The following is a 24,582-nucleotide window of genomic DNA, read 5'->3' on the forward strand; positions in this document are numbered from 1 at the left end:
TCTGAGAAATGTGGGATCACCACTGGATTCCGCCTTATTTTGTAGGGCTCTAACTAAGTCTTGCAAGCATGTGACTCTGCTCTTTAATCTGCCACTTAGGCCTCCTTGCATTCGCCTACACTTTGTCCTAATAATTTCAATGTCTGCAATGTAATCAAGTGCCTGTGCACTGATGTCTGAGGTCGTCATGCAATACAGCATTTCTTTTTCGATTCCATCCGGGGCTTGTCCTATTTTATTCTGAATCTCATTTTCAGCTATTATTGGATCAATCGCACGAACCTTCCTTCTAGGTCTGCCAACTTTTCCTTTCTTTACCTCCTCTCCGTCTGTGCCGGTTAGCGTTGCGTCCGTGTTTGAACCATGAAGATCCTTGTCATTGTCCAGAATTTCAGTATCATCAGTAGATACATCCGCCTTCTTCTTAGCCATAGATCTAAGTTTAACTTGAAGTTTGGCTCCCCGGGTTTTAGATTCTGGGGCCAGCACTTCATCCGAGTCACTGTCTATAGTGCAACTCGCCTTCCGTTTGACAGAGATTGGAATCACCTCTTCATCCTCTATTTCCATGAGAGGCATGGAAATGTGTGTCGAACTTTTTTCTTCCTCCTCCACCAAGCTTACCCAGCTCTCTGCGTTCGCAAGCACAGCCGCATTCTTCCTGATCGAGCTTGGGTCTTCCTGGGAGGTGGTCACATCGATCTGCATTGAGGAAGAGAACTCCTCAACCGAAATCTTCATTAATTCTCCTTTGCTTCCAGATTCGGCGATAGTCCTTGCTGGAGCAGCGCTCGCCGTCAACGCCGCACCGTGCCCTTCGTCCGATGTCGACGCCGCCGGGACAGGGACGATATCCCGACCAGACGCCGTCCCCTGGGGCATCCGACTCCCCTGGGGAGGTAAGTTTTTTTCTACTTTGTCGCTCATTCCATGGAGGTAATGTGTTTTTTGACTAGGGTATCACCTCCCTGGTGGGGTTTTTAGGATAACCCCCAACCATCACACACCCACTCATTCATACATCAGGAGTTGGGTCATGGGGTAATGGGTAGGAAATAGGGATATGGAACCGGATGGAGAAAAAGAACTTGGAAAGGATATCGAAGGAAGAGGAGCAAGAATTAGGGGATAAAGAGTTGAGGATTGAGGTGTTCTCCCACCCTTAACGGTATCCTCAAACCGGGTTTGGAGTCAGGGTTTTCCTTCCCCTATCCGCATTGGGCCAAGGCGCCCAAAGGGAGCAGAATCCCTCTTCCGTCTCCTTCCGGAGACGGGAAGTGCAATGCTCATTCCTGCCCCAAGGCCCCGCCCCATCGGGCCGCAAAGGCCGGCAATGCCGCGCCAATGCGCCCCAGGGGACCGGAGCCCCGAAATTGGGCAAAAAAGAGCCTGGGAGCCGCTTTCGGGATCCCGCCCGCCGAGAGCCCCGGATTGAGAGCCAATGGGGCTTCTCTCCAGGGTCCGCAAACAGCGGAATTAGTCTCCCAGCGGCCAAGATCCCTTAAGCCTCCCCACTACGACAAGGTGGACTCCCACGGGGAGGAACATATGTAAAGCTTATCAAAATCGGCGAGTGGCACTTGGGTAGTGTTACTTGTAAGTAGGATCTTAAGATGACCTCTAGATTCATAATTATGACTTAAGATAATCTTAAGATGGTGCCTTAACCCTTTCGTACCTCCGGGACATACAGGGTGTATAAAAAGTACAGGGACGGTGAAATATCTCGAAAACTAAGCATTTCAGAAAAAAATGTTTCAGATAAAAGTTGTGGGATTTCAAAAGATCTATTTACTGGTACTATGAGTTTAACCTTGGGTGGCGTCGCCAAGGTCAGAGCAAGGTCACCTAAAATTTTTTAAATGGGACCCCCTATATTTTATTGCATATTCTTGTAGCCCTTCTTCGGACCTTTTCAAAACACTATAATTAAGTTAGTTTTCATTAAGTACTTTCCGAGTTATGAGGCTTGAAATCATTTCTTAATTTTACATAAACCGTAAAATATCTTGTAAAATATTCATTTTTCGATTATCTTACCTTAATACTTTTCTGTACAAAATAATGAGAGGAATCAATTGGTATAAAGAAAACACATAGTTATTTTTAAGAAAAAATATGTAATTGTTAATTACATATAAAAAATATGTAATTGCAAATTACATATCTTTTCTTCGAAACAACTATGTGTTTTCTTTGGGCGCATCCCGTTTGGACACGTAACGATTGCACACTGAACGATGGACACGTAATATTGGACACTGCACGATTGGACACTGCACGATTGGACACTGAACGATTGGACACTGCACAATTGGACACTGCACGATTGGACACTGCACGATTGGACACTGCACGATTGGACACTGCACGATTGGACACTGCACGATTGGAGACTGCACGATTGGACACTGCACGATTGGACACTGCACGATTGGACACTGCACGATTGGACACTGAACGATTGGACACTGCACGATTGGACACCGCACGATTGCTACCGGCGGGGTGGATGCGGGAGGGGGGCCGAAGGCCCCCCTTCACCCCCGCGCGCGCGCGTGTGTGTGTGTACATATGCGGTGTGTGTTGAATCTCGTTTCGTGTGGAATATTGCAAACCCATGTGGAACGGTGTCTAATCGTGCAGTGTTCAATCGTGCAGAGTGCGTGTCCAATCGTGCAGAGTGCGTGTCCAATCGTGCAGTGTCCCATCGTTCAGTGTCCAATCGTGCAGTTTCCAATCGTGCAGTGTCCAATCGTCCAATGTCCAATATTACGTGTTCAATCGTTCAGTGTCCAATCGTTACGTGTCCAAAAAAGTGTCACCCGTTTTCTTTGCACCAATTGATTCCTCTTATTATTTTGTACATAAAAGTATTAAGGTAAGATAATTGAAAAATGAATATTTTACAAGATATTTTACGGTTTATGTAAAATTAAGAAATGATTTCAAGCCTCATAACTCGGAAAGTACTTAATGAAAACTAACAATTATAATGTTTTGGAAAGCTCTCGAGATGAGCTACAAGAATATGCAATATAAAATAGGGGGCCCCATTTAAAAAATTCTAGATGACCTTGCTCTGACCTTGGCGACGCCATCCAAAGTTAAACTCATAGCGCCAGTAAATAGATCTTTTGAAATCTTACAACTTTTATCTGAAATATTTTTTTCTGAAATGCTTAGTTTTCGAGATATTTTACCGTCCCTGTACTTTTTATACACCCTGTATATGTCCTACCTACGAAAAAAATCATAACTTTTAAACAAATAATCCTATCGACTTTTACTTTGGCTTGTTTTAAAGAAGAAGGTTCAAGCTACATGTAAAAAAAATCGCGCACTTTGAAGTGTAATGTTTATAATAAAATGTTTATAATTATCTAAACTTTGCGAAAAATCAACTTTTAGAGAATGAAGCTTAACCGTATATTAATCGAAAAATCATAGAATTTATTATATACGTTAATTATGAACTTAAAGTTTTATTTAAATGTGATTACAACTCTATTATGAAAAATATTATATTTTATATGTGTAATCAAAGTAAGATGACACGTGCGACGAGCATTCAAGTCTCGTGGCAGATGCGTCGCTTGCAAAAAAAAAGTGTATAATAACGCTACGAATCAAACATGTGTGTGTATATTCAGGAAAAAACATAATATATATTTAAAAAAATAAAATCTAAGCTCATATTTTAAATATATTGATATTTAAGCTTTTCGTAGTCGCCATCTTGAATCTGCCTTTTTGAATTTAAATTTTGATGGTAAATTTAGAATCTACACCCCCAAAAACCTATGAAACTGTCTTCATATAAAACATATCTCTTTTGGGAAAGCCGGAGGTACGAAAGGGTTAAGTATTACCTTGATGAAGAAGATCGGCCAATGCGCGTGGTTAAAAGCGCGCGGCGGCGAAGGCGGTCTCACTGTAATATAATGGCGGCGTGCGGTGAAGCGGTGATTGGGGAGGGGAGGAGCATTCGCCGCGCGTCTACACACTCATCGCTCCTTCCCTTCCCAATCACTGCTTCACCGCACGCCGCCATTATATTACAGTGAGACCACCTTCGCCGCCGCGCGCTTTTAGCCACGCGCATTGGCCAATCTTCTTTAATTAATTTTTCGTTAATTATTGCAAATATCGCCAAACAGTAGAGGACCTTCCTTCTTAATTTGAGCCAATCTACCTTCACACTTCGGGGCGCGAAAAGTTTTCAGACACCCTGCATATTAGGGAGTGGCTCATTGGCGCACAATTGGACACGTTGCAATTGCACACCGTGCTATTAGACACATAAGATTGCGCACCGTTCGATTGGACACGTTACATTTGCACACCGTTCGTTTAGACACATATCTTTTGCGCACCGTTCAATTGGACACGTTGCTTTTGGACACAAAACTCAATTTTCCATAATTCAAAACATAGACGCATGTATGTAGAAGACTTGAAATTTTTATCAATTTATTAACTTTTTATTTTATAAACGAATGACAAATACAGTAAATTTGCGCACAGTTCGATTGCGCACAGTTCTTTTGCGCACAGTTCTTTTGTCCACAGTTCAATTGCGCACAGTTCTTTTGCACACAGTTCAATTGCGCACAACCGTAATGGATATATGCTGTAAGTTGTAAAGCGAGGTCCACCTTGCCTACCGGCAGGGTGGACCTCGCCTACATGCGGGAGGGGGGCCGAAGGCCCCCCCTTGCACCCCCCGCGTGTGTGTGTGTGTACACATACATTTCTGATATTTTTTTAATTGTATTAAATTGTATTAAATTCTATATAAATTTAAATTGTATTAAATGTTGAACCCCTATCGAAATGAACTATGCGCAAAAGAACTGTGCGCAAATTTACTGTATTTGTCATTCGTTTATAAAATAAAACGTTAATAAATTGATAAAAATTTCAAGTCTTCTACATACATGCGTCTGTTTTAAATTATGGAAAATTGAGTTTTGTGTCCAAAAGCAACGTGTCCAATTGAACGGTGCGCAAAAGATATGTGTCTAAATGAACGGTGTGCAAATGTAACGTGTCCAATCGAACGGTGCGCAATCTTATGTGTCTAATAGCACGGTGTGCAATTGCAACGTGTCCAATTGTACTGTGCGCCAATGAAGGCTTCTCGTATATTATTATTATTATATTATAAATTTGAAAATATTTTAATTTTTATAATTATTTTATAATTTTTTTATAAATTTTTAACCCATTATATTTTACTATTAGTCAAATATTACCTTTTGTAATTGGTTAACGATTGGTTTAACGTGATTTTAACTTTAATTATATTTTAGCTTTAACTATATGAGATGTTGAGATATTAAACTATAAATATTCTAAAATCTTTTAAATATTATAAAATCTTTTTTATTTTAACCTTTAAGATCTTTACATTTGACAGTTACTTTTGACAGTTTCCTTTCGTTTGAAATTGCCCACGAGTGCTCTGCACTGCTTACTCTACCTCTTGAACTAGGGCAGCCAGTGCAGTGAATTCGTGCACTCAGTTCACCTACACTGCAATATCGAACGGCATTAGTTACACCAGTTCCGGAATAAAAAACGCTTTAGTGTACACTTTTTGAACTAGTTCAATCAGTGCAGGAATAAAAAACAGACCTAAGATGATCTTATTTGAAATCACTAGTGAAAAAGGTTAGTTTACGGCGGTCTTATTGACATGAATGTTTAAAAAGACATCGAAATAAGAAAAGAAAAAAGTAAAAAATATTTAAAAATTTTAATTAAAACAAGAAAAATGGATATTCAAGCAATTGATATTGAAGATATTGAAGATATCGAAGATTTTGAAATAATACGAGTTCCAAAACGATATATCCGTGATGCAAACATTCCATTTGAACTTTATCATGAATCAGAATTTAAAAGACGTTTTAGATTCTCTAAGGAATCTATCTTATATAGCATATTACCCAAAATAGAACAGTATTTAACGAAGATCAACAATCGTGGCCTACCTATTTCTCCTGCTATACAATTGTACAGTCTGTTTACGATTTTATGGAAGTGCAAGTTTTAAGGTTAGAAGTTCAACATGTATAATATATTTTATACATTATTGTGTATTATACATATAAAAGATGATTAAAATAATCTAGTTTTATGTGTGTGATATTACAGACGGTTATTGGAGATACACTAGCATTATCACAACCAACAATATCTAGGTTGTGTTCGAAAATAGTTATATTTACTGGCAGTAAAACCGGGGCAGTTGGTAGCAGTGAAAATTACTGGTGCTGCGTTTTTATTTTACTGCCAGTAAAGTGCCAGTAAAGTCAATAAAAGTTGTGTGCCAAAGTAAAAGCATTTATTCTTTTAGATTAACCTAGAAAAAATAAAAAGATCAGTAAAATGGAAGAATATATTTTACTCGAAAATATTATTTTCGAATCTTCCAGTTCTTCTTCAAGTGACAGCGATGATAATAATGAAGAATTATTAAATATTATGGAAGATAATAGAAATAGAAGAAAAGTACCAAAAATTAGAAATTATTTAGAGCATGTTGTTGCACGATACACAGATATTGAATTTAAATCACATTTTAGGTAAGTATATATATATTAGTAGTAAGACTATGAGGTTTCTAACGCAGGGGCTCCGAGGGGGGGTGAGGGGCGAGGGGGAACCGGCGGGGGGGGTGACGTCACGGGGGGGGATGACGTCACGCGGGGGGGGTGACGTCACGCGGGGGATGATGACGTCACGTGCGGGGGGGGGGGGGTGTGACGTCACGCGGGGGATGATGACGTCACGTGCGGGGGATGATGACAACGTCACATGCGGGGGATGATGACGTCACGTGCGGGGGATGATGACGTCACGTGCGGGGGATGATGACGTCACGCGCGGGTAGGGGAGGTCCGCGGCGCGACCGGTGGACGAGGGGGTCCGCGCGGGGAAGGGGGGATCCGCGGCGCGAGCGATGGACGAGGGGGTCCGCGCGGGGAAGGGGGGGATCCGCGGCGCGAGCGATGGACGAGGGTGTCCGCGCGGGTAGGGGGGATCCGCGGCGCGACCGGTGGACGAGGGGGTCCGCGCGGGGAAGGGGGGACCCGCGGCGCGAGCGATGGACGAGGGGGTCCGCGCGGGTAGGGGGGATCCGCGGCGCGACCGATGGACGAGGGGGTCCGCGCGGGTAGGGGGATCCGCGGCGCGAGCGATGGACGAGGGGGTCCGCGCGGGTAGGGGGGATCCGCGGCGCGACCGATGGACGAGGGGGTCCGCGAGGAGAAGGGGGATCCGCGGCGGGCCCGCGATGTGTCCACGTGTGAGAAGGACGGTGCACTGGTTTGAAAAGGATAGCGTAAAGTGTGTGAAGAGGACAGTGCGACAAGGATGGCATCAACGTGTGACAAGGACGACATCAACATACGACAAGGATGACGTCAACGTGGAACAAGGACGACGCATTGTAAGATGCCACATAGGTGGGAGAAGGACGACGCAAAGGTAAGTGAGTGATAGCGACGAGCTTGTGAATGAGAGAGAACGATAATAGCGCGAAGAGAACGCATACGAAAGAGAACTATAATATCGCGAGAACAACGTGTGCGAGAGAGAACGATAATAGCTAAGATAACGCGTGCGAGCGAGAACGAAGATATCGCGAGACTTACAACTAACGCGAGACTTATTGTTAGAACGATAGCGCGTACGAAAGAGAGAGAGAGAACGATAAATTCTTACAATTAGCGCAAGAGAGACGCAAGGGATGGGAACGCAAGGAGAGGCGCGTAAATAAATACATTTCTTTTCAATACTAAATATAACATTTATTTTAAAATGTGTGCGTGTATTATACAATTTGTGTGTGTGTGTGTGTGTGTGTGTGTGTGTGTGTGTGTCTAATAAAATAATAATATAATAATATAAAATTTAAAATTTAAAAAAAAAATAATAATAATATAATAATAAAATAATAAGAATAATATATTTGGGGGGAGTGCGCCGGGCTAAGGAGGAGGCCGCTCCTAGAATGCTAAGGGGTCGATGTGCCGGGCTGAGTGGAGCCGCTCCTGGAACAGAAAAAGACATTTGAATAGTTTTTAATAATTTATTTTAGAACTTTTGATATATTATAAATTGAAAGTTACTTACAAATTATGTTTCTTGAAAGAAGAGTTCGTTACGCGTCGCCGAATTTTCGCTCTGAGTAGGCAGCATGTAATAAGGTTCCAGCAACTCCTCTCGTTGCTCTTCTATACTAGGAGGTTCAGATGGTAAAAAATGTATCTTCCATATTTCCATTCGGTCAGTATTATATACTATGATGGACATATTATCTACATCATATCCTTGTCTCTTGAGGGTACGGAACGTATGACAATATTCCTGGTAACAATCCTTGCAGTCTAGGACAGATCTTATCACCGTTACCTCCGTGCCGCAGTGACAGCACCTAAACGGTGTAAACGGTCCCTCGAAGAACCCGTGGAAATAATTATGTTTTAATGCATAATTTCGATAAAATCCGTACCGACAATCCTTGCAGTAGTGTCGGTTTCGACGTTGGTAGGATTCGGTCCAGAAACATTTTGCAATGTGTATTCTCGGGAGATCAGAGTAAAAGCGAGGATCGGACCTCGGTTTGTATGGTTTAGGAATACACATAATTTTGTTCACTTTTCTTCCTCACACACTCTCCACAACTTTGTGACAAGCACAGAACAACGAAAGAAATAATATTCTAATGTCGCAGGCTCCTCTTCATTATATATCTTTTAATATCTTTTGTCTCATTCCAACTAGAGCATCACGTCTCATCTACCTCAGCATTTCTCTACATCTTTAGCGGAGCGTGTTGAGAAAAGTATAACTATTCTTATTCGTATGGAAGGAAAGAATTAAAATCATAGATGGAATAAAAATAATTATTTATTGCACGCATCGTAAAGAATATCATTTACAGCACATGTTAATAATTCGCAATCGATTAATGATTCGCTGTTAAAGACGTCACTATCACGTATCGTTTTTACAGCATCGCATACAGTAGTAATATTGTTACGTCGTAAAACAGTTTCAAATTGTTTAAATTTTTCATTTACGAGATACGTATTCTCGCATAACCAATTATGCATATGATCGATACAATTTTCAAAATTAAATAAATGTAATAATGTCGGTGGTTTCATGTACAAAGAATTGTCACATAATGTGAGTTTTACAATTTTCGATTGATACATTTCGATCGATAAATCTCCAATCCTTAATGCGAGAGCAGTCGATTGTAGAAATTGTTCAATGTCTGCTTGCTTCTGCATCAACAAATTCCACGTTGAAAAAGGCAACACTATTTGATTGCCTCGATTATCACCGAGAATCAGTTCCACGTACGACACAGCTCCAACGCTTATTCCAATGTCCAAATACTTGTACGACGTTGGGGTTAGAGCGTATCTTCTTCCAAGTATGCGAGTCGCACGACGAGGCTGAATGCTATAAAAATATATAAATTAGATCAATATTTAAAAAAATTAAATAATTAAATATTTAAAGATCGAAACTTACGTGTCACATTTTTGCTTCTTACACGGTGGAGTTTCACCGTTTCGAATCGGAACGTAAAAATTCATGTTGATTTCTTCAGTGAACCTTTCACACGCGCGATTGATGCAATACTGATCGTATTAGAATTAATATCAATTCAAATAGTATCGCAAATTGCAATGTAGAGGGGATTATTGCTGACACGACATTTTAATTTCCTCTAAAATTTTGTCGCGCCGATATACGGCTGCGATGACATCATCATCCCTAGAACAAAGATTTAGCTGAATTCGCTAAAATCGAGCGCCGGTGTACGGCTGCTCCCGACGCAACCACGTTAGATTTTTCAAATGTATGTGACAAAACGCGAAATTATCAAGGTTAAATTGCAAACGTTACTCCGGGAATTTTTTAAGATGAAATCATTCTAGAATGTTCGATGATATGCATGACAGTATATAAATCATGCCGTCAAGGTTAAAACACACATCACCCCTAGACAAAGATTTAGCTGAATGTGCTAAAATCGTGCGCCGGTGTACGGCTGCTCCCGACGCAACCACGTCAGATTTTTTCAAATGTACGTGACAAAACGTAAAATTTTCAAGGTTAAATTGCGCATCAGAACAAAGATTTAGCTGAATGCGCTAAAATCGAGCGTCGATGTACGGCTGCTCCTGATGCAATCACGTCAGATTTTTCAAATGTACGTGACAAAACGCGAAATTTTCAAGGTTAAGATGTGCATCGGAACAAAGATTAACCGCCAAGGTTAAAACGCACATCACCCCTAGACAAAGATTTAGCTAAATGTGCTAAAATCAAGCGCCGTTTTACGGCTGCTCCCGATGCAACCACATCAGATTTTTCAAATGTACGTGACAAAACATGAAATTATCAAGGTTAAATTGCACACGCTATTCCGGGGAATTTTTTAAGATGAAATCATTCTAGAATGTTCGATGATATGCACGAGACAGTATATAAATCATGATCAAGAGGCACGCCCCGCCAGTAATTTTGCTAAAGTACATCCGGAACTATCATTGGGAAGCGCATTTCGCAAGTGTGTTACAATATGGAGGAACAAAATTTGCGAGAGCAATCCACATTGATTGATTCGCTGGAAGATTACATTGTGTGGGAACAACGATGCGACCAATACATCGAGTCGTTGGAAGAGCAAAGTCGCATCAAGCGACCGCGATTATCGATCGGAAATCGACAATCGCTGATTGCTCGGATCGCGCGCCTCGAAGGGTTGAAAAATTCGGTACGTGGACGTTTCGTACACGCGGGTGCCGGATGTAGCGCGCGTCAAAATAGACTTGTGTGGCGCGAGATTGATACGGCGTTCGAGAGTCGCGTATCGACTGGTGCGGTGATAAACTATAATCACATTGAACCTCGCCAATTTCTCGATGACGCCAAAGACATAGTGATAGAACATGTGCAGGACGTTATGAAAAAACACTGTAATGTGAAAGTGAACACTATATTTAACGGTGAATTCGTGGCTGGGGATAAACACGCCAACAAAAGTATCAATACGCGAAACTATGAACTCTTTCGCACATCCGATTTACGCGAGTGGTACGAACGGCGTGTTATCGAACCCACCCTAGCGTCTCTGGAAGAGTTTCAGGAACGCGATAGCGGGTGGGCTTTGTCGCGAATACTAAATTTAACTGTAAATATAAATAAGTATAATCCTATGCGTGCGGGGTGTCACATCAAATTATCGCGGGAGATTATGTTGAAAAGAGCGGTGATTAATGTACAATCTAAAGACAATGCGTGTTTCGCGTGGACAGTGGTCGCCGCCCTATACCCCGCCGAAAGAGACACGAATCGGGAATCATCGTACCCGCATTACACGACAGTGCTGAATCTCCAGAACATTGAGTTTCCAGTGACTGTGAACCAAATAAAAAATTTTGAACTTGCCAATGACATTTCTATAAATGTGTACAGCATCGAAGACAAGAACAGCATTGTCCCGATGCGTCTTACGGAGCAGAAGCGGGATAAGCATATCAACTTGCTGTACATTGAAGACGACAACAGCGTCGGACATTTCACTTGGATTAAGAATTTATCCCGGCTCGTGAGCTCACAATTGAGCAAACACAAGAATCCAAAATATATCTGCGATCGGTAAGTTTAATTTGAATAATTATAAGTTATGTAGCAAATTGTATATAAATCTAAAAAAATTTTTCTTTTACAGATGCCTGCATTATTTTAATTCGAACACCAAGTTGCAGTCGCATACGGTCGACTGTGGAAAGATGAATGATTGCGCTGTCCGATTGCCGAGCGATAAGGACAAGTGGTTATCGTTCAACAACTTTAATCGGAAGGAGCGGCTTCCATTTGTGGTCTACGCCGACCTGGAATGCGTTCTGGCCAAGACGGAAGAAGAGAAAAACGCATATCAACATCACCAAGTATTTAGTTTAGCTTATTATGTACATTGTTCATACGACGAATCTTTATCGGTATATCATTCGCGTCGTAGCGCCGATTGTATAGCATGGTTCGCCGCAGACCTCAAAAATTTAGCGTTACGTGTAAAAAATATTTTAAAAACAAATGTCCCCATGGTAAATTTGACGTCCGAAGAGTGGGAGAAATTCCATAGCGCCACTCAATGTCATATATGCGAAAAACCGTTCGTGCAAGACGATACACGCGTTCGCGATCATTGCCATCTGACCGGGCGGTACAGAGGTCCAGCACACTCAAATTGCAATTTAAATTATAAAGAATCTTTTTGTATTCCCATAGTTTTTCACAATTTATCCGGTTATGATTCACATTTCATTATCGAGGAAATAGCCACATCGTTCGAAGGGAAAATCGAGTTACTTCCGATAACAAAAGAGAAATATATTTCGTTTACAAAAGATGTTTGTATGGATGAAGAATCAAAAAATCATGTAAAATTACGTTTCATCGATTCATTCAAATTTCTCGCATCGAGTCTCGACAAATTGGCATCGTTTTTGGACAAAGATAAACTCAAAATTTTAAAATCAGAATTTCAAAATTTATCAACAGAAAATTTCAATTTGTTAACGCGAAAAGGTGTATTTCCGTACGAATACATCGACTCTGTAGAGAGGTTGCAAGATACGTGTTTACCACCGCGCGAATCGTTTTACAGTTCCTTGACCGGTGACACTGTATCCGAGAGCGATTACGCGCACGCCGAGAACATCTGGACGCGATTCTCCATTCGAACGCTAGGAGAATATAGCGATTTATATCTTAAAATTGATGTCTTGTTATTAGCCGACATTTTCGAAAACTTTCGAGATAAATGTATCGAAAGTTACGGACTCGACCCCGCGTATTACTATACTCTCCCCGGATACACGTGGGACGCCATGTTGAAACATACCAAGATCACGTTCGAGCTGCTTACTGACATCGACATGGTTATGTTCATCGAACGTGGTATACGCGGCGGTCTGAGTCAATGTTCGGGTAGATACGCTCGCGCTAATAACAAGTACATGGAGTCGTACGATCCATCGAAACCATCATCGTACTTGATGTACTTTGATGTAAATAATTTGTACGGATGGGCAATGTGTCAACCGTTGCCTTACGCCAATTTTCAATGGGTCGACGATGTGACCAATTTTGATGTATCATCCATCACGCTAGATTCGCCTACAGGCTATGTCCTCGAAGTGGACCTCGAGTACCCGCAACATCTTCACGATGCGCACACTGACCTGCCGTTTTGCCCGACACGCGACAAACCACCTGGCAAGCGGGAATTTAAACTGCTTGCAACGCTATACGATAAGAAGCGTTACGTGATACACTATCGCAACCTGCAGCAGTGTACGCGTCACGGTCTTCGTGTAACAAAAATACATCGAATTTTACAGTTTTCACAATCTCCGTGGCTTCGAAATTACATAGAATTAAATACACATTTTAGAACATTGGCTAAAAATGATTTCGAAAAAAATTTATATAAATTAATGAACAATGCAGTGTTTGGTAAAACGATGGAAAATGTGCGCAATCGTGTCGATGTTAAATTGTTAACAAAGTGGGATGGTCGGTATGGCGCAGAGGCAATGATCGCGAAACCAAATTTCCACAGCAGAAGCGTTTTTTCAGAAAACTTAATCGCTGTGGAATTGCGCAAACTCGAGGTGAAATTCTACAAACCGATTTACGTGGGTATGTGCATACTCGACATATCCAAGACATGTTTGTACGAGTTTCATCACGAGTATATGACGCCAATGTATCGCGACAAATGCCAGGTAATGTACACCGATACGGATAGTCTCATATATCACATTGAGTGCGCGGATGTGTATGAGAATATGAAGCGCGATATCATCAGATTCGACACGAGCGATTATGCAGTGGATAATGCGTATGGTATACCGCTTGTAAATAAAAAGGTACCGGGCCTGATGAAGGACGAAAACAACGGTACCATAATGACCGAATTCGTCGGGCTCAGAGCAAAGATGTACGCGTTACGAGTGAATGGAAAAAAGGACACGAAGAAAGTTAAAGGTGTCAAGAGTAACGTTGTTGCGAGAACGATAACGTTTGACGACTACATGCGGTGTTTGAAAGAAGAAATTGAAATGACGCGTCAGCAGTCGTGTATACGATCTAAACTGCACCAAGTATACACGATCTGCGAGACGAAAATTGCTCTGAGTCCGTACGACGATAAGCGGTATATCGTACCCGAAACCACCGATACGTTACCGTGGGGACATTATAGAATACCATTGTAAATAAATGTATATTTTATTTATTATTAATTGTATATTTTGTACATAACCATGTATATATTTTTATATTTAATACACTTTATATATTTTTATATTATTAAATATTTATATATTAAATTATTTATATAGTTTATATGTATATTATTTTAATAAATATTTATAATACACTATTTTTATGTATCCAAGAGTTGTATGATTTATCCATTCCCAACCATTTCACGTATACGTCATCACCCTTTTCCCGCAAAATTTTTTCCACGAGATATACGTCGGGATTAGCGACGCGTTGTAATTCGTATTCGTAGAATCCTCCAGCGACGGGATCTCCACGCGAATCTTGGAGTATGAATGTCGCGGGATTAGTTTTCTGCACCTCGACAATCTTAAAAACTTCGGTCGTCCAATTAGGTGTGAAACCTTTTTCAAAGATGGTCTTGTATTTGCTTACGCGTACCGAATCGCCTACTTTAAATTTTGTCGGAGCCGCAATTTTTACGTTGCTATACACCGTATTTAAAAGTTTTTCGGCGATCGCTGGAGTGACGTCGGCAGGTCTCATACCGATGGTGCGATGTTTTCGCGTATTGTACTCTGCAACGAGTCGAGATAGCTCGTCGATCCATTTGTAATTTCCGTTGAGCGTAAACATTTTCCACATATTGTTTTTCAAAGTACGATTGAATCGTTCCACGACCGAGGCTTTCATAATGGAATACGTCGAGTAATGATTAATGTTGTGTTTCTTCATGAGTTTCTGCACACTCGCGTTGTAAAATTCTTTTCCTCTGTCGGTTTGAAAATTTTTCGGACACCTTTTATCGTCTCCAATAATCTTTGCGATCGTTTCGGACATTTCGTTTCCGCTCTTGCTCTTGAGCGGTACGGCCCACGCATACTTGCTCAACACATCGATAACTGTGAGTATGTATTTATGACCCTTGTTGAGTCGAGAATACGAACGCATGTCGACCACGTCCGCCTGCCACAGATCGTCGTATCCGCATACAATGACGCGTCTTCGTGGAAAATTTCTTCTCGCCGGAGCATGTAGTTCCTCGACAAGTTGTCGCTTTTCGGAGGTGTTTATCTTCTTTCGCACGTTTGATCGAGGCATAATTAATATTGTGATATTAGTATGTCTCGTTTACTGTGTCGAGTCAGATGTTGCATATCTCAGCACATTCTTTATCTCATCCATCATTATTCGTAGCGCCTGCACGTGTGTTTCAAGCGTGATAATTTTTTGCTCAATTTCTCCCTGTCGATCTCTCAAAAGTTTATCCACATATCGTTTGTTGACGGCGTCAGTATCAGTTTCCGGTTGCGCTACACGTTGAATCTTGCGCGACCTTGCGTCAAAGCCGGTAGTAGTCTGGCAGAGAGCATTATCGCGAACGTAATTTCTCAATAATCCATTCCATTGATAGTACAAATTATTCGACGTTCCGAGCGATAATCCAAATTTATTAATCGACATTTCGGTACCGAGAACTTTGACGGAATGACATGTATCGTTGACGCATAGTTTAATTTATAATAATGCCAGCCTCGCGAAGTTCTTCGATAATTGACAAGATTTCATTGTCGTGAGCATTGTTGCCGGCTCGACGCGAGGCGTCCAGCAATCGCAAACGATCTACCAATTCGTTGGGATCGTTCCAATGCACGTAATCGATCATGTTGTCGCTTAGCGTCATGGTGTGCGGCGCGTCTATACCTCTTCCCACCTTTCTATCGGGGAATAATGGTGCAATTATATATTTGTACTTGTATCCTTTGTTACTTTTAATAGGATTATTAACTTTGTTGTCACGTTTATGCGCATTTGTTGCTTTTAATATACTTTGATATTTATACAAATCGTCTTGAGTGTATTTTTTATGATTGGGAAATTTTCTAAAAATCAAATCGTAGATACCTTCGGATCCCGTATATTTTATTCCATCGATAATTATATTATCTTCCATGTCCACATCGAAACGTTTATCACCGAGCATCATTCCTTCGCTGGTAAATTTAACACCGTAGACGTAATCCATACTCTTATTTTTATCAACACTCATGATAGCTCCTATATATTTTTGCGCTAGTGGACCAAAATGATCTCGGAACGTTTTCTGACCTTCGGACGTTTCTAATTCATGTCGGACCGATGTTACAAACGAATCGGGCGTGGTCTCATAAATTTCTTCGACGGACGGGGATGGTATTGTTTGACGCGGTTGTACTTTTATCGGAGTAGAAACAGTAGCCATATTAGAAAATTGTTTCCTTCGTTTCGATCGATTCGGTGTCGAATATATCGGCGAATCGTTTATCGGCATATTTATCCGTGCTCGCTTTATTCCTTGCTTCGACTCTTTTATTTTTTCCTCGTGCTTCTCTCCAAACGTTAAACTCAATGGTTCAATTTTCGGCGCATCAGATTCCACAGTATTTTCGATAAGCTGTTTTAAAGGTTCGGTAATTGGCTTAAATTGTCTTTCCAATGCAACGTCTTCCTCCATTTTACCAGTTTTCAAAGCGCGATATTTTTTGCGAATTGATTCGCTCATTTTTGCAATCTCTATCGCAATCTTTTCACGATCGTCGTTCATGATGCTTGATCAATGTGTCGATGACGACTGATCGCTTTACGGTATCGCGAAATCATTAAATCCTCTTCTATATCGTCCATTGATCAACGTGCTGTCTTTATCAATGACTACGAAGCCATATTTGCGTTGCCAACATTTCTGACACAATGCGCGGAAATCGTCGTAAGACATGTCGGTATTTACATGATCGTTGTATACATGTTTCAAGTTTGTGCCGTCTTGTTTAAATAAAATCAAAAGATTCGCATTATCGCGTATAAGATGCTTAGGTATCTTGGCATACGTTTGACAAAGATAGAAACAGTCGACGCTCGAGTGTCGACCCATTGCAAAGTATTCTCTTATCGTATCTTGCTTGTCACATGCCACGTCATCAAAGATAAAGATGGAATTCGGAAGCGCCTCGCTCGGTGGAATGACATCGCTGTTATTAGAGAATGTGAAATAGCCAATTTCGTCTATAGGTGCTAATAAATTTTCCAAGTATCTATATTTCGGTTGTTGAAGCGATTTCGAGTATACGTACGCGTTCTCGAAACGTACACCGTACGGACTTTCTATCAAACTAATCAACACGTTTGTCTTACCGCAGTTTGAAGGGCCGCAAACGATACCGCGTATAGTAGTCGGTAGCATGTTTCCATGCTTGCATACTTTTTTCTCCGATATTAGTCTATCGTCGAAATTTGATACTTTGATTATCCGCGCTTGTCGCACGAACCGCATGTTTTCTCTTTCGAATCAATTTTGCGAATGATCACGAGGGGGGAGACCTATTTATAGAGGTGTCTCAACTCGAAACCGTTCAGTATCAAAATGTTTCTCCTTCTGTCGGATGAAAGAGACATTTTCCGGCTTACCGCCGAACAACTGCAGTATATCCCAAAGATTGTTTTACTACAAAATTTTGGTGATTACGTGGAACGATTGTGGGACAAGCTTCCAGAATATATAAAGGCTGATTCGGAGGTTCGACAATATCGTTCGTGCATGCGACATTACAATCAGCCGTGGATGCGAACACACATCGACGGTCCACCACCGTTAATAAAAAATTGCTACGAATGTCAGCGAGAATCGTAAGAGGTAGCGGTCTCTTAAATCGTGCGATAAACGCTCTTCCCATCGAATTACATATTCCCGGTTATCAGTTTTGCGGCCCGGGAACTCGATTAGAGAAACGATTGGCTAGAGGCGATCGAGGCATCAATCCATTGGACACCGCTTGTCGCGAGCACGACATTGCTTACTCGCGAAGCAACGACCTCGGTCAACGACACGTCGCGGATCGCATACTAGCTGCAAGAGCGCGAGAACGCATTACCGCGAGGGATTCGACTCTTGGTGAAAGAGCAGCCGCTACGACTGTTTGGGCGACAATGAAGGCAAAGACAAAACTCGGCATGGGGATGAAAAAGTCATCGACGACAAAGAGGAGGAAAAAACGAATACTTCCAGTAGCGAAACGCGGTGGTATTTTACCACTTTTACCGTTGTTGGGAGTTGTCGGTTCTTTGGCCGGCGGTGCGGCGGGAATCGCAAAGGCGGTAAACGATAGCAAGGCGGCGCAACGTCAGCTGGAAGAGTTGCAGCGTCACAATCGCGCTATGGAAGGTCGCGGACTTTATCTTGCTCCGTACAAGCGTGGACAGGGATTCTCAACAAAGTCTAAGAGAAAAAAAAAAACGTCGAAAAAACATTAAAAATGCCTACGGGTGCGACAACTAACGTGCAATTGGAACAATTGGCGAAACGTATGCACATACCGTTCTTTAGAGGTGTTTTCATGCGCAATAATTTACCAATAAGCAGTGTACGACGAAACGAGAGCGGTATCGTCAATTTGGATGACGTTGATGGTCCCGGTACTCATTGGGTAGCGTACGCAAAGAGGGGAGATCGTATCGTATATTTCGACAGTTTTGGAAACCTTCGACCACCCAAGGAACTTGTGCGATATTTCGGACGAGTGAAAATTGAATACAATTATGCATCTTATCAAAGTTACAATCAGAGCATCTGTGGACAGTTGTGTTTAAAATTTCTTCAAACAGTCGACGATCAATTTAAAGCCTGACAATCCATCGTCATGACTCAGTATTCGTTCGACATGTCACTGACACTTACGTTGACTGGCAGAAGCAGCGTTCTCGCTGTAAGCTATTTTCCCGCTATAGATTTGACTGATGCCGATTACGAGCTTGGATTAACGGATTTTGAAACTTATCATACGATTCCAAACGTAAATTTTTTGAATAATAAATTTTACTTTGGCAACGACGACAAGGAAATTACGATTCCCGAAGGATCGTACGAATTGCACGCTATAAATGACTATCTCAAACGTGCAATTTTGCAAGATGAACACCTTTCCAGAGATGTTGAAAACGATTATGATGAGGAATATCCAATAGCGCTCCGCGCCAATCATAGCACGCTAAAGAGCGAAATCAAATGTGCCTACAGAATAAACTTTACCAAACCCAACAATGTAGGATCCTTGCTTGGATTCTCATCGAATCGTATATTGCAACCTCGCGAGTGGTACGAATCGGACGAACCAGTTAATATTATAAACGTAAATATTATTCGTATAGAATGTAACATGACTACTGGTGCGTACAGCAATGGCATGCGCGTACACACAATACATGAATTTTCACCGAGCGTACCACCAGGATATAAGATATCGGAAACGCCGGCACAGATCATTTACCTGCCGATCATCGTACGGAGCATTACGGATTTAACAATACGTATTGTGGATCAAAGAGGTCGATTGCTCGATTTTCGAGGAGAGGAAATTACCGTAAGATTGCATATACGGCGGCGACAAACATAGTATGCTCGTGCTGAACGAAACGGAGCACGCGAGAGACAATACTTTTACGAGGGACAATACTATTGCGGTATCGGGTGACAATAATAAGATAGCCATTAAGAAGAAGCTGAGCGCGTTGAATCGTGAATTTTTAAAATCATTGGGATTCATCGTACGAAAAGAATGATTGATATTTTGAATATCGGAGGTGAACCAGTCTTTGACGATCGCATCGTCAAGATTGAGACTCATACATACAATCCGTACGCCAATACGATGCTTGGATACAGCGACGAGATACGAATACCTATACAACATCAGGATTTGTACACGTTACCGTGCGAAAGCTTTCTTTACATCGAGGGAAGGTTTAATGTGCGTAAAGCGAATGACGAAATGAAGGTTGTATTGGGAAACAATTGCGTCGCATTCATGTTTGATGAGCTTCGATACGAACTCGACGGAGTAGAGATTGATCGCAACAGAAATGTTGGAATAACTTCGACGCTCAAAAATTATGTCTCTCTAACGCACCAGAAAAGTATAAACTTGAAGAACGCTGCGTGGGATTTGACGTACAATGGTGACAAAAATTATTTCAACTATTGTGTACCGCTCAACATGCTGCTGGGATTTTGCGAAGATTATAAACGCGTTGTGATTAACGCTCGTCACGAATTGATTTTGATACGTTCGCGCAACGATAATAATTGTCTATTCGGACACCCATCGTCGGAGGCAGAGATTGAATTACTCAAGATACAGTGGCGTATGCCTCATGTAATATTGAACGAGATTAATAAATTGTCGATGTTGCGAATGTTGGAAAGCGGACGATACTTGAATATGAGTTTCAGATCTTGGGATCTATACGAATTTCCTCTGCTGCATAGCACGACTAAGCATTCATGGACCGTGAAAGCCGCCTCCCAGCTAGAGAAACCACGATACGTGATCTTTGCATTGCAAACTGGTAAAAAGAATTCAGTGTCACAAGATGTTACATTATTCGATGACTGCAAATTAACCAACGTTAAACTCTATTTAAACTCGGAATTTTATCCCTATGATGATTTAAATTTAGATTTTGAAAAAAATAGATTCGCCGTTCTATTCAACATGTACTCTCGTTTTCGCAAATCTTATTATGGATGCGATGATAATGCAACGCTATTAACCATTTCAAAGTTTCTACATTGCGGTCCTCTCGCGGTCATTGATTGCTCGCGACAAAACGAGTCTGTCAAAACTGCTACCGTGGACGTGAGAATAGAGTTTGAATGCAGGGAAAATATACCGGCGAATACTACCGCCTACTGTCTCATCTTGCACGATCGGGTTGTCGAATATAATCCATTGACCAATGTAGTCCGCAAAATTACATAAGTCAGCAAATATCCCCTCCATTGCATATGAAAAAATATAAAAGATTGAGATGTTTGACGATCGACATCAGTCTGCGATCGGATCTTGTCATCATGGCTGTGCCAACGTTTGTGGATCTACAAGGATTTATCGTTGGGAAAAATTTTGTCGTGAAGGAAGCTGCTGTTCTGAGAAAGGGATCCGTACTTTCTCATTATATTTTTACATGTCCCGAACCATGGCACATGCTCACAAAATCTGAGAGATGTCAGGTTTTATGGTTGATGAAAAATCACCATGGATTATCGTGGAATGATGGACACGTTTCATATTGGAAATCGAAACGTTTAATTACGACAGCGGTGATGGGTGCAACGGGGGAGGATGATGATGCGTCACCTCTCGTGTACGTTAAAGGGCATGAAAAACGGCAATGGCTAGCCGATATACTGGACAATGATGCAAGAAACGATGTGATTATCGAAACTTTGGATGCAGATTATGAGGATGTAGCTTCTTTAAATAAGTTAGATGTTAAGAATACTGTACGTTGTGAAAATCATGTAAAAAATTGTGCTTTAGAAAATGTATTTAAGATTTATAATTGGTGGTTGAAACATCATGATTCATCGAATCCATATTTATAATAAATTGATGATGCAATATATTTTTATCGTCTTTCTTATTCTCTCCTTTCTTTCCTCATCTCTATCTATGTACGTGTGCAGTATCGTGTTTCCGTACGCGACACAGCTGCCACAGATATTGTATTTCGATACTACATTGTGGTACGTGATAAAACATTTAAATATTTGATAATTGAATATAGTTTTACGTTCGATGACCGTTCGACGAGCGTTCATTCCCGTTCAACGAGCGTTTGTTTCCGTTCGACGGGCGTTCGTTTCCGTTCGATTACCGTTCAATTACCGTTCGACGAGCGTTTGTTTCCGTTCGATTACTGTTCAATTACCGTTCGATGACCGTTCAACGGGTGTTCGTTTCCGTTCGATTACCGTTCAACGGGCATTCGTTTCCGTTCGACGGGCGTTCAATTACCGTTCAATTCCGTTCGATTACCGTTCGTTTCCGTTCGATTACCGTTCGACGGGCGTTCGTTTCCGTTCGACGGGTGTTCAATTACCGTTCAATTCCGTTCGATGACTGTTCATTTCCGTTCGATGATCGTTCAATTACCGTTCAACGAGCGTTCGTTTCCGTTCGATGACCGTTCGACGAGCGTTCGTTTCCGTTCGACGGGTGTTCAATTACCGTTCAATTCCGTTCGATGACTGTTCATTTCCGTTCGATGATCGTTCAATTACCGTTCAACGAGCGTTCGTTTCCGTTCGATGACCGTTCGACGAGCGTTCGTTTGCGTTCGATGACCGTTCGAGCAGGGTTGACACATTATAATGTTATATTATATCATGCATACTTTTGTCTTACGACGCGTTTTTGGTAAAGCGATAATGATATGTCCCTATTCTAAAGTTTCGTGTCGAGACCTCGTTGTCTCCTCACAAAGTAGCGATATGATAATATTAATATTATATTATATACCACGCTGAGAGTTGCATGGGACCGCGTATACTTTTGTCTTACGACGCGTTTTTGATATGGTGATAATGTCGCATCTCTGCTATAAAATCTCGTGCCGAGACCTCGTTCTCTCATCAGAAAGAGTTTAGAAGTGCGCGAGTAAGAAGTGTGTAAAAGTTTAAAAAACAATGGATCATCTTGCATCATTGTACAAGGACTGGAAGACGAAATTGATGGACATATTATGTATCGTAGCACTCAACATGACTTTCACGTGGAACGTAAGTAGTGTTTTGTGATTATTTTGTGAAAAAGTGTAAAAAATTTTGTATTTATATTAATTATACTTTTTATGTAGTTCCAGGATGAAGTCCGCATACCGGGCTTCATGAACATAGAGCACCGCCAGTGGGTGCGGGCGGTGCGCCGGGCCGAGAGGGAGAATTTTGGAGACGTGTGGGGCGACACCCCGGAGGGCCTAGATGGAGATATATTTGATCTGCGGCGGCTCTTCGGGGAAGAGCCCTACGAAGAAATAGAAGAAGAGATATGGGTCCAAGAAGAGGAAGATTGGGAAGAAGAGGAGGAGTGGGAGGACTTAGTAGCCCCAGGGGGCTAAGGTATATCTATTTTTTATAATTTTTATTATTAATTATTAAAATAAAGCTAATGAAATGTCTCTTTTTCTGTTGCAGGAGCGGCCTCCCCATGTATTTTATATTTTTATATTTTTATTATATTACTATTCTTATTATTATTATATTTTTTAAATTTTAAATTTTATATTATTATATTACTATTCTTATTATTATTATATTTTTTAAATTTTAAATTTTATATTATTATATTATTATTTTATTAGACACACACACACACACACACACACACACACACACACACACACACACACAAATTGTATAATACACACACACACATTTTAAAATAAATGTTATATTTAGTATTGAAAAGAAATGTATTTATTTACGCGCCTCTCCTTGCGTTCCCATCCCTTGCGTCTCTCTTGCGCTAGTTGTAAGTATAGCAATATCGTTCTCTCTCTCTTTCGTACGCGCTATCGTTCTAACAATAAGTCTCGCGTTAGTTGTAAGTCTCGCGATATCTTCGTTCTCGCTCGCACGCGTTATCTTAGCTATTATCGTTCTCTCTCGCACACGTTGTTCTCGCGATATTATAGTTCTCTTTCGTATGCGTTCTCTTCGCGCTATTATCGTTCTCTCTCATTCACAAGCTCGTCGCTATCACTCACTTACCTTTGCGTCGTCCTGCTCCCACCTATGTGGCATCTTATAATGCGTCGTCCTTGTCCCACGTTGACGCCATCCTTGTCACATGTTGATGATGTCACGTGTCATCCTTGTCGCACTGTCCTCTTCACACACTTTACGCTATCCTTTTCAAACCAGTGCACCGTCCTTCTCACACGTGGACACATCGCGGGCCCGCCGCGGATCCCCCTTCTCCTCGCGGACCCCCTCGTCCATCGGTCGCGCCGCGGATCCCCCCTACCCGCGCGGACCCCCTCGTCCATCGCTCGCGCCGCGGATCCCCCTACCCGCGCGGACCCCCTCGTCCATCGGTCGCGCCGCGGATCCCCCCTACCCGCGCGGACCCCCTCGTCCATCGCTCGCGCCGCGGATCCCCCCTTCCCCGCGCGGACCCCCTCGTCCACCGGTCGCGCCGCGGATCCCCCCTACCCGCGCGGACACCCTCGTCCATCGCTCGCGCCGCGGATCCCCCCTTCCCCGCGCGGACCCCCTCGTCCATCGCTCGCGCCGCGGATCCCCCCTTCCCCGCGCGGACCCCCTCGTCCACCGGTCGCGCCGCGGACCTCCCCTGCCCGCGCGTGACGTCATCATCCCCCGCACGTGACGTCATCATCCCCCGCACGTGACGTCATCATCCCCCGCATGTGACGTTG

The 24,582-nt window shown here is 42.0% G+C and overlaps 2 protein-coding genes across 2 annotated transcripts; both read left to right on the plus strand.

Annotated features, from left to right (window-relative positions):
• Positions 1-7,891: 7,891 nt before the first annotated feature.
• Positions 7,892-22,640, plus strand: LOC145973162 (uncharacterized). Its single transcript, XM_083102404.1, has 3 exons — positions 7,892-11,694; positions 11,768-12,038; positions 22,596-22,640. The coding sequence occupies exons 1-3, from the start codon at positions 10,616-10,618 to the stop codon at positions 22,638-22,640; spliced, it is 1,395 nt and encodes a 464-aa protein (XP_082958530.1). The 5' UTR covers positions 7,892-10,615.
• On the plus strand, positions 22,352-23,371 carry LOC145973005 (uncharacterized). Its single transcript, XM_083102108.1, has 2 exons — positions 22,352-22,924; positions 23,002-23,371. Exons 1-2 carry the CDS (start codon positions 22,832-22,834, stop codon positions 23,260-23,262), a joined length of 354 nt encoding a protein of 117 aa, XP_082958234.1. The 5' UTR covers positions 22,352-22,831; the 3' UTR covers positions 23,263-23,371.
• Positions 23,372-24,582: the final 1,211 nt, after the last annotated feature.

Source organism: Camponotus vicinus, unplaced genomic scaffold, assembly GCF_025532165.1.
Source record: "Camponotus vicinus isolate PSW18456_S1 unplaced genomic scaffold, iyCamVici1.0 SCAF_6, whole genome shotgun sequence".
Classification (NCBI taxonomy): Eukaryota; Metazoa; Arthropoda; class Insecta; order Hymenoptera; family Formicidae; genus Camponotus; species Camponotus vicinus.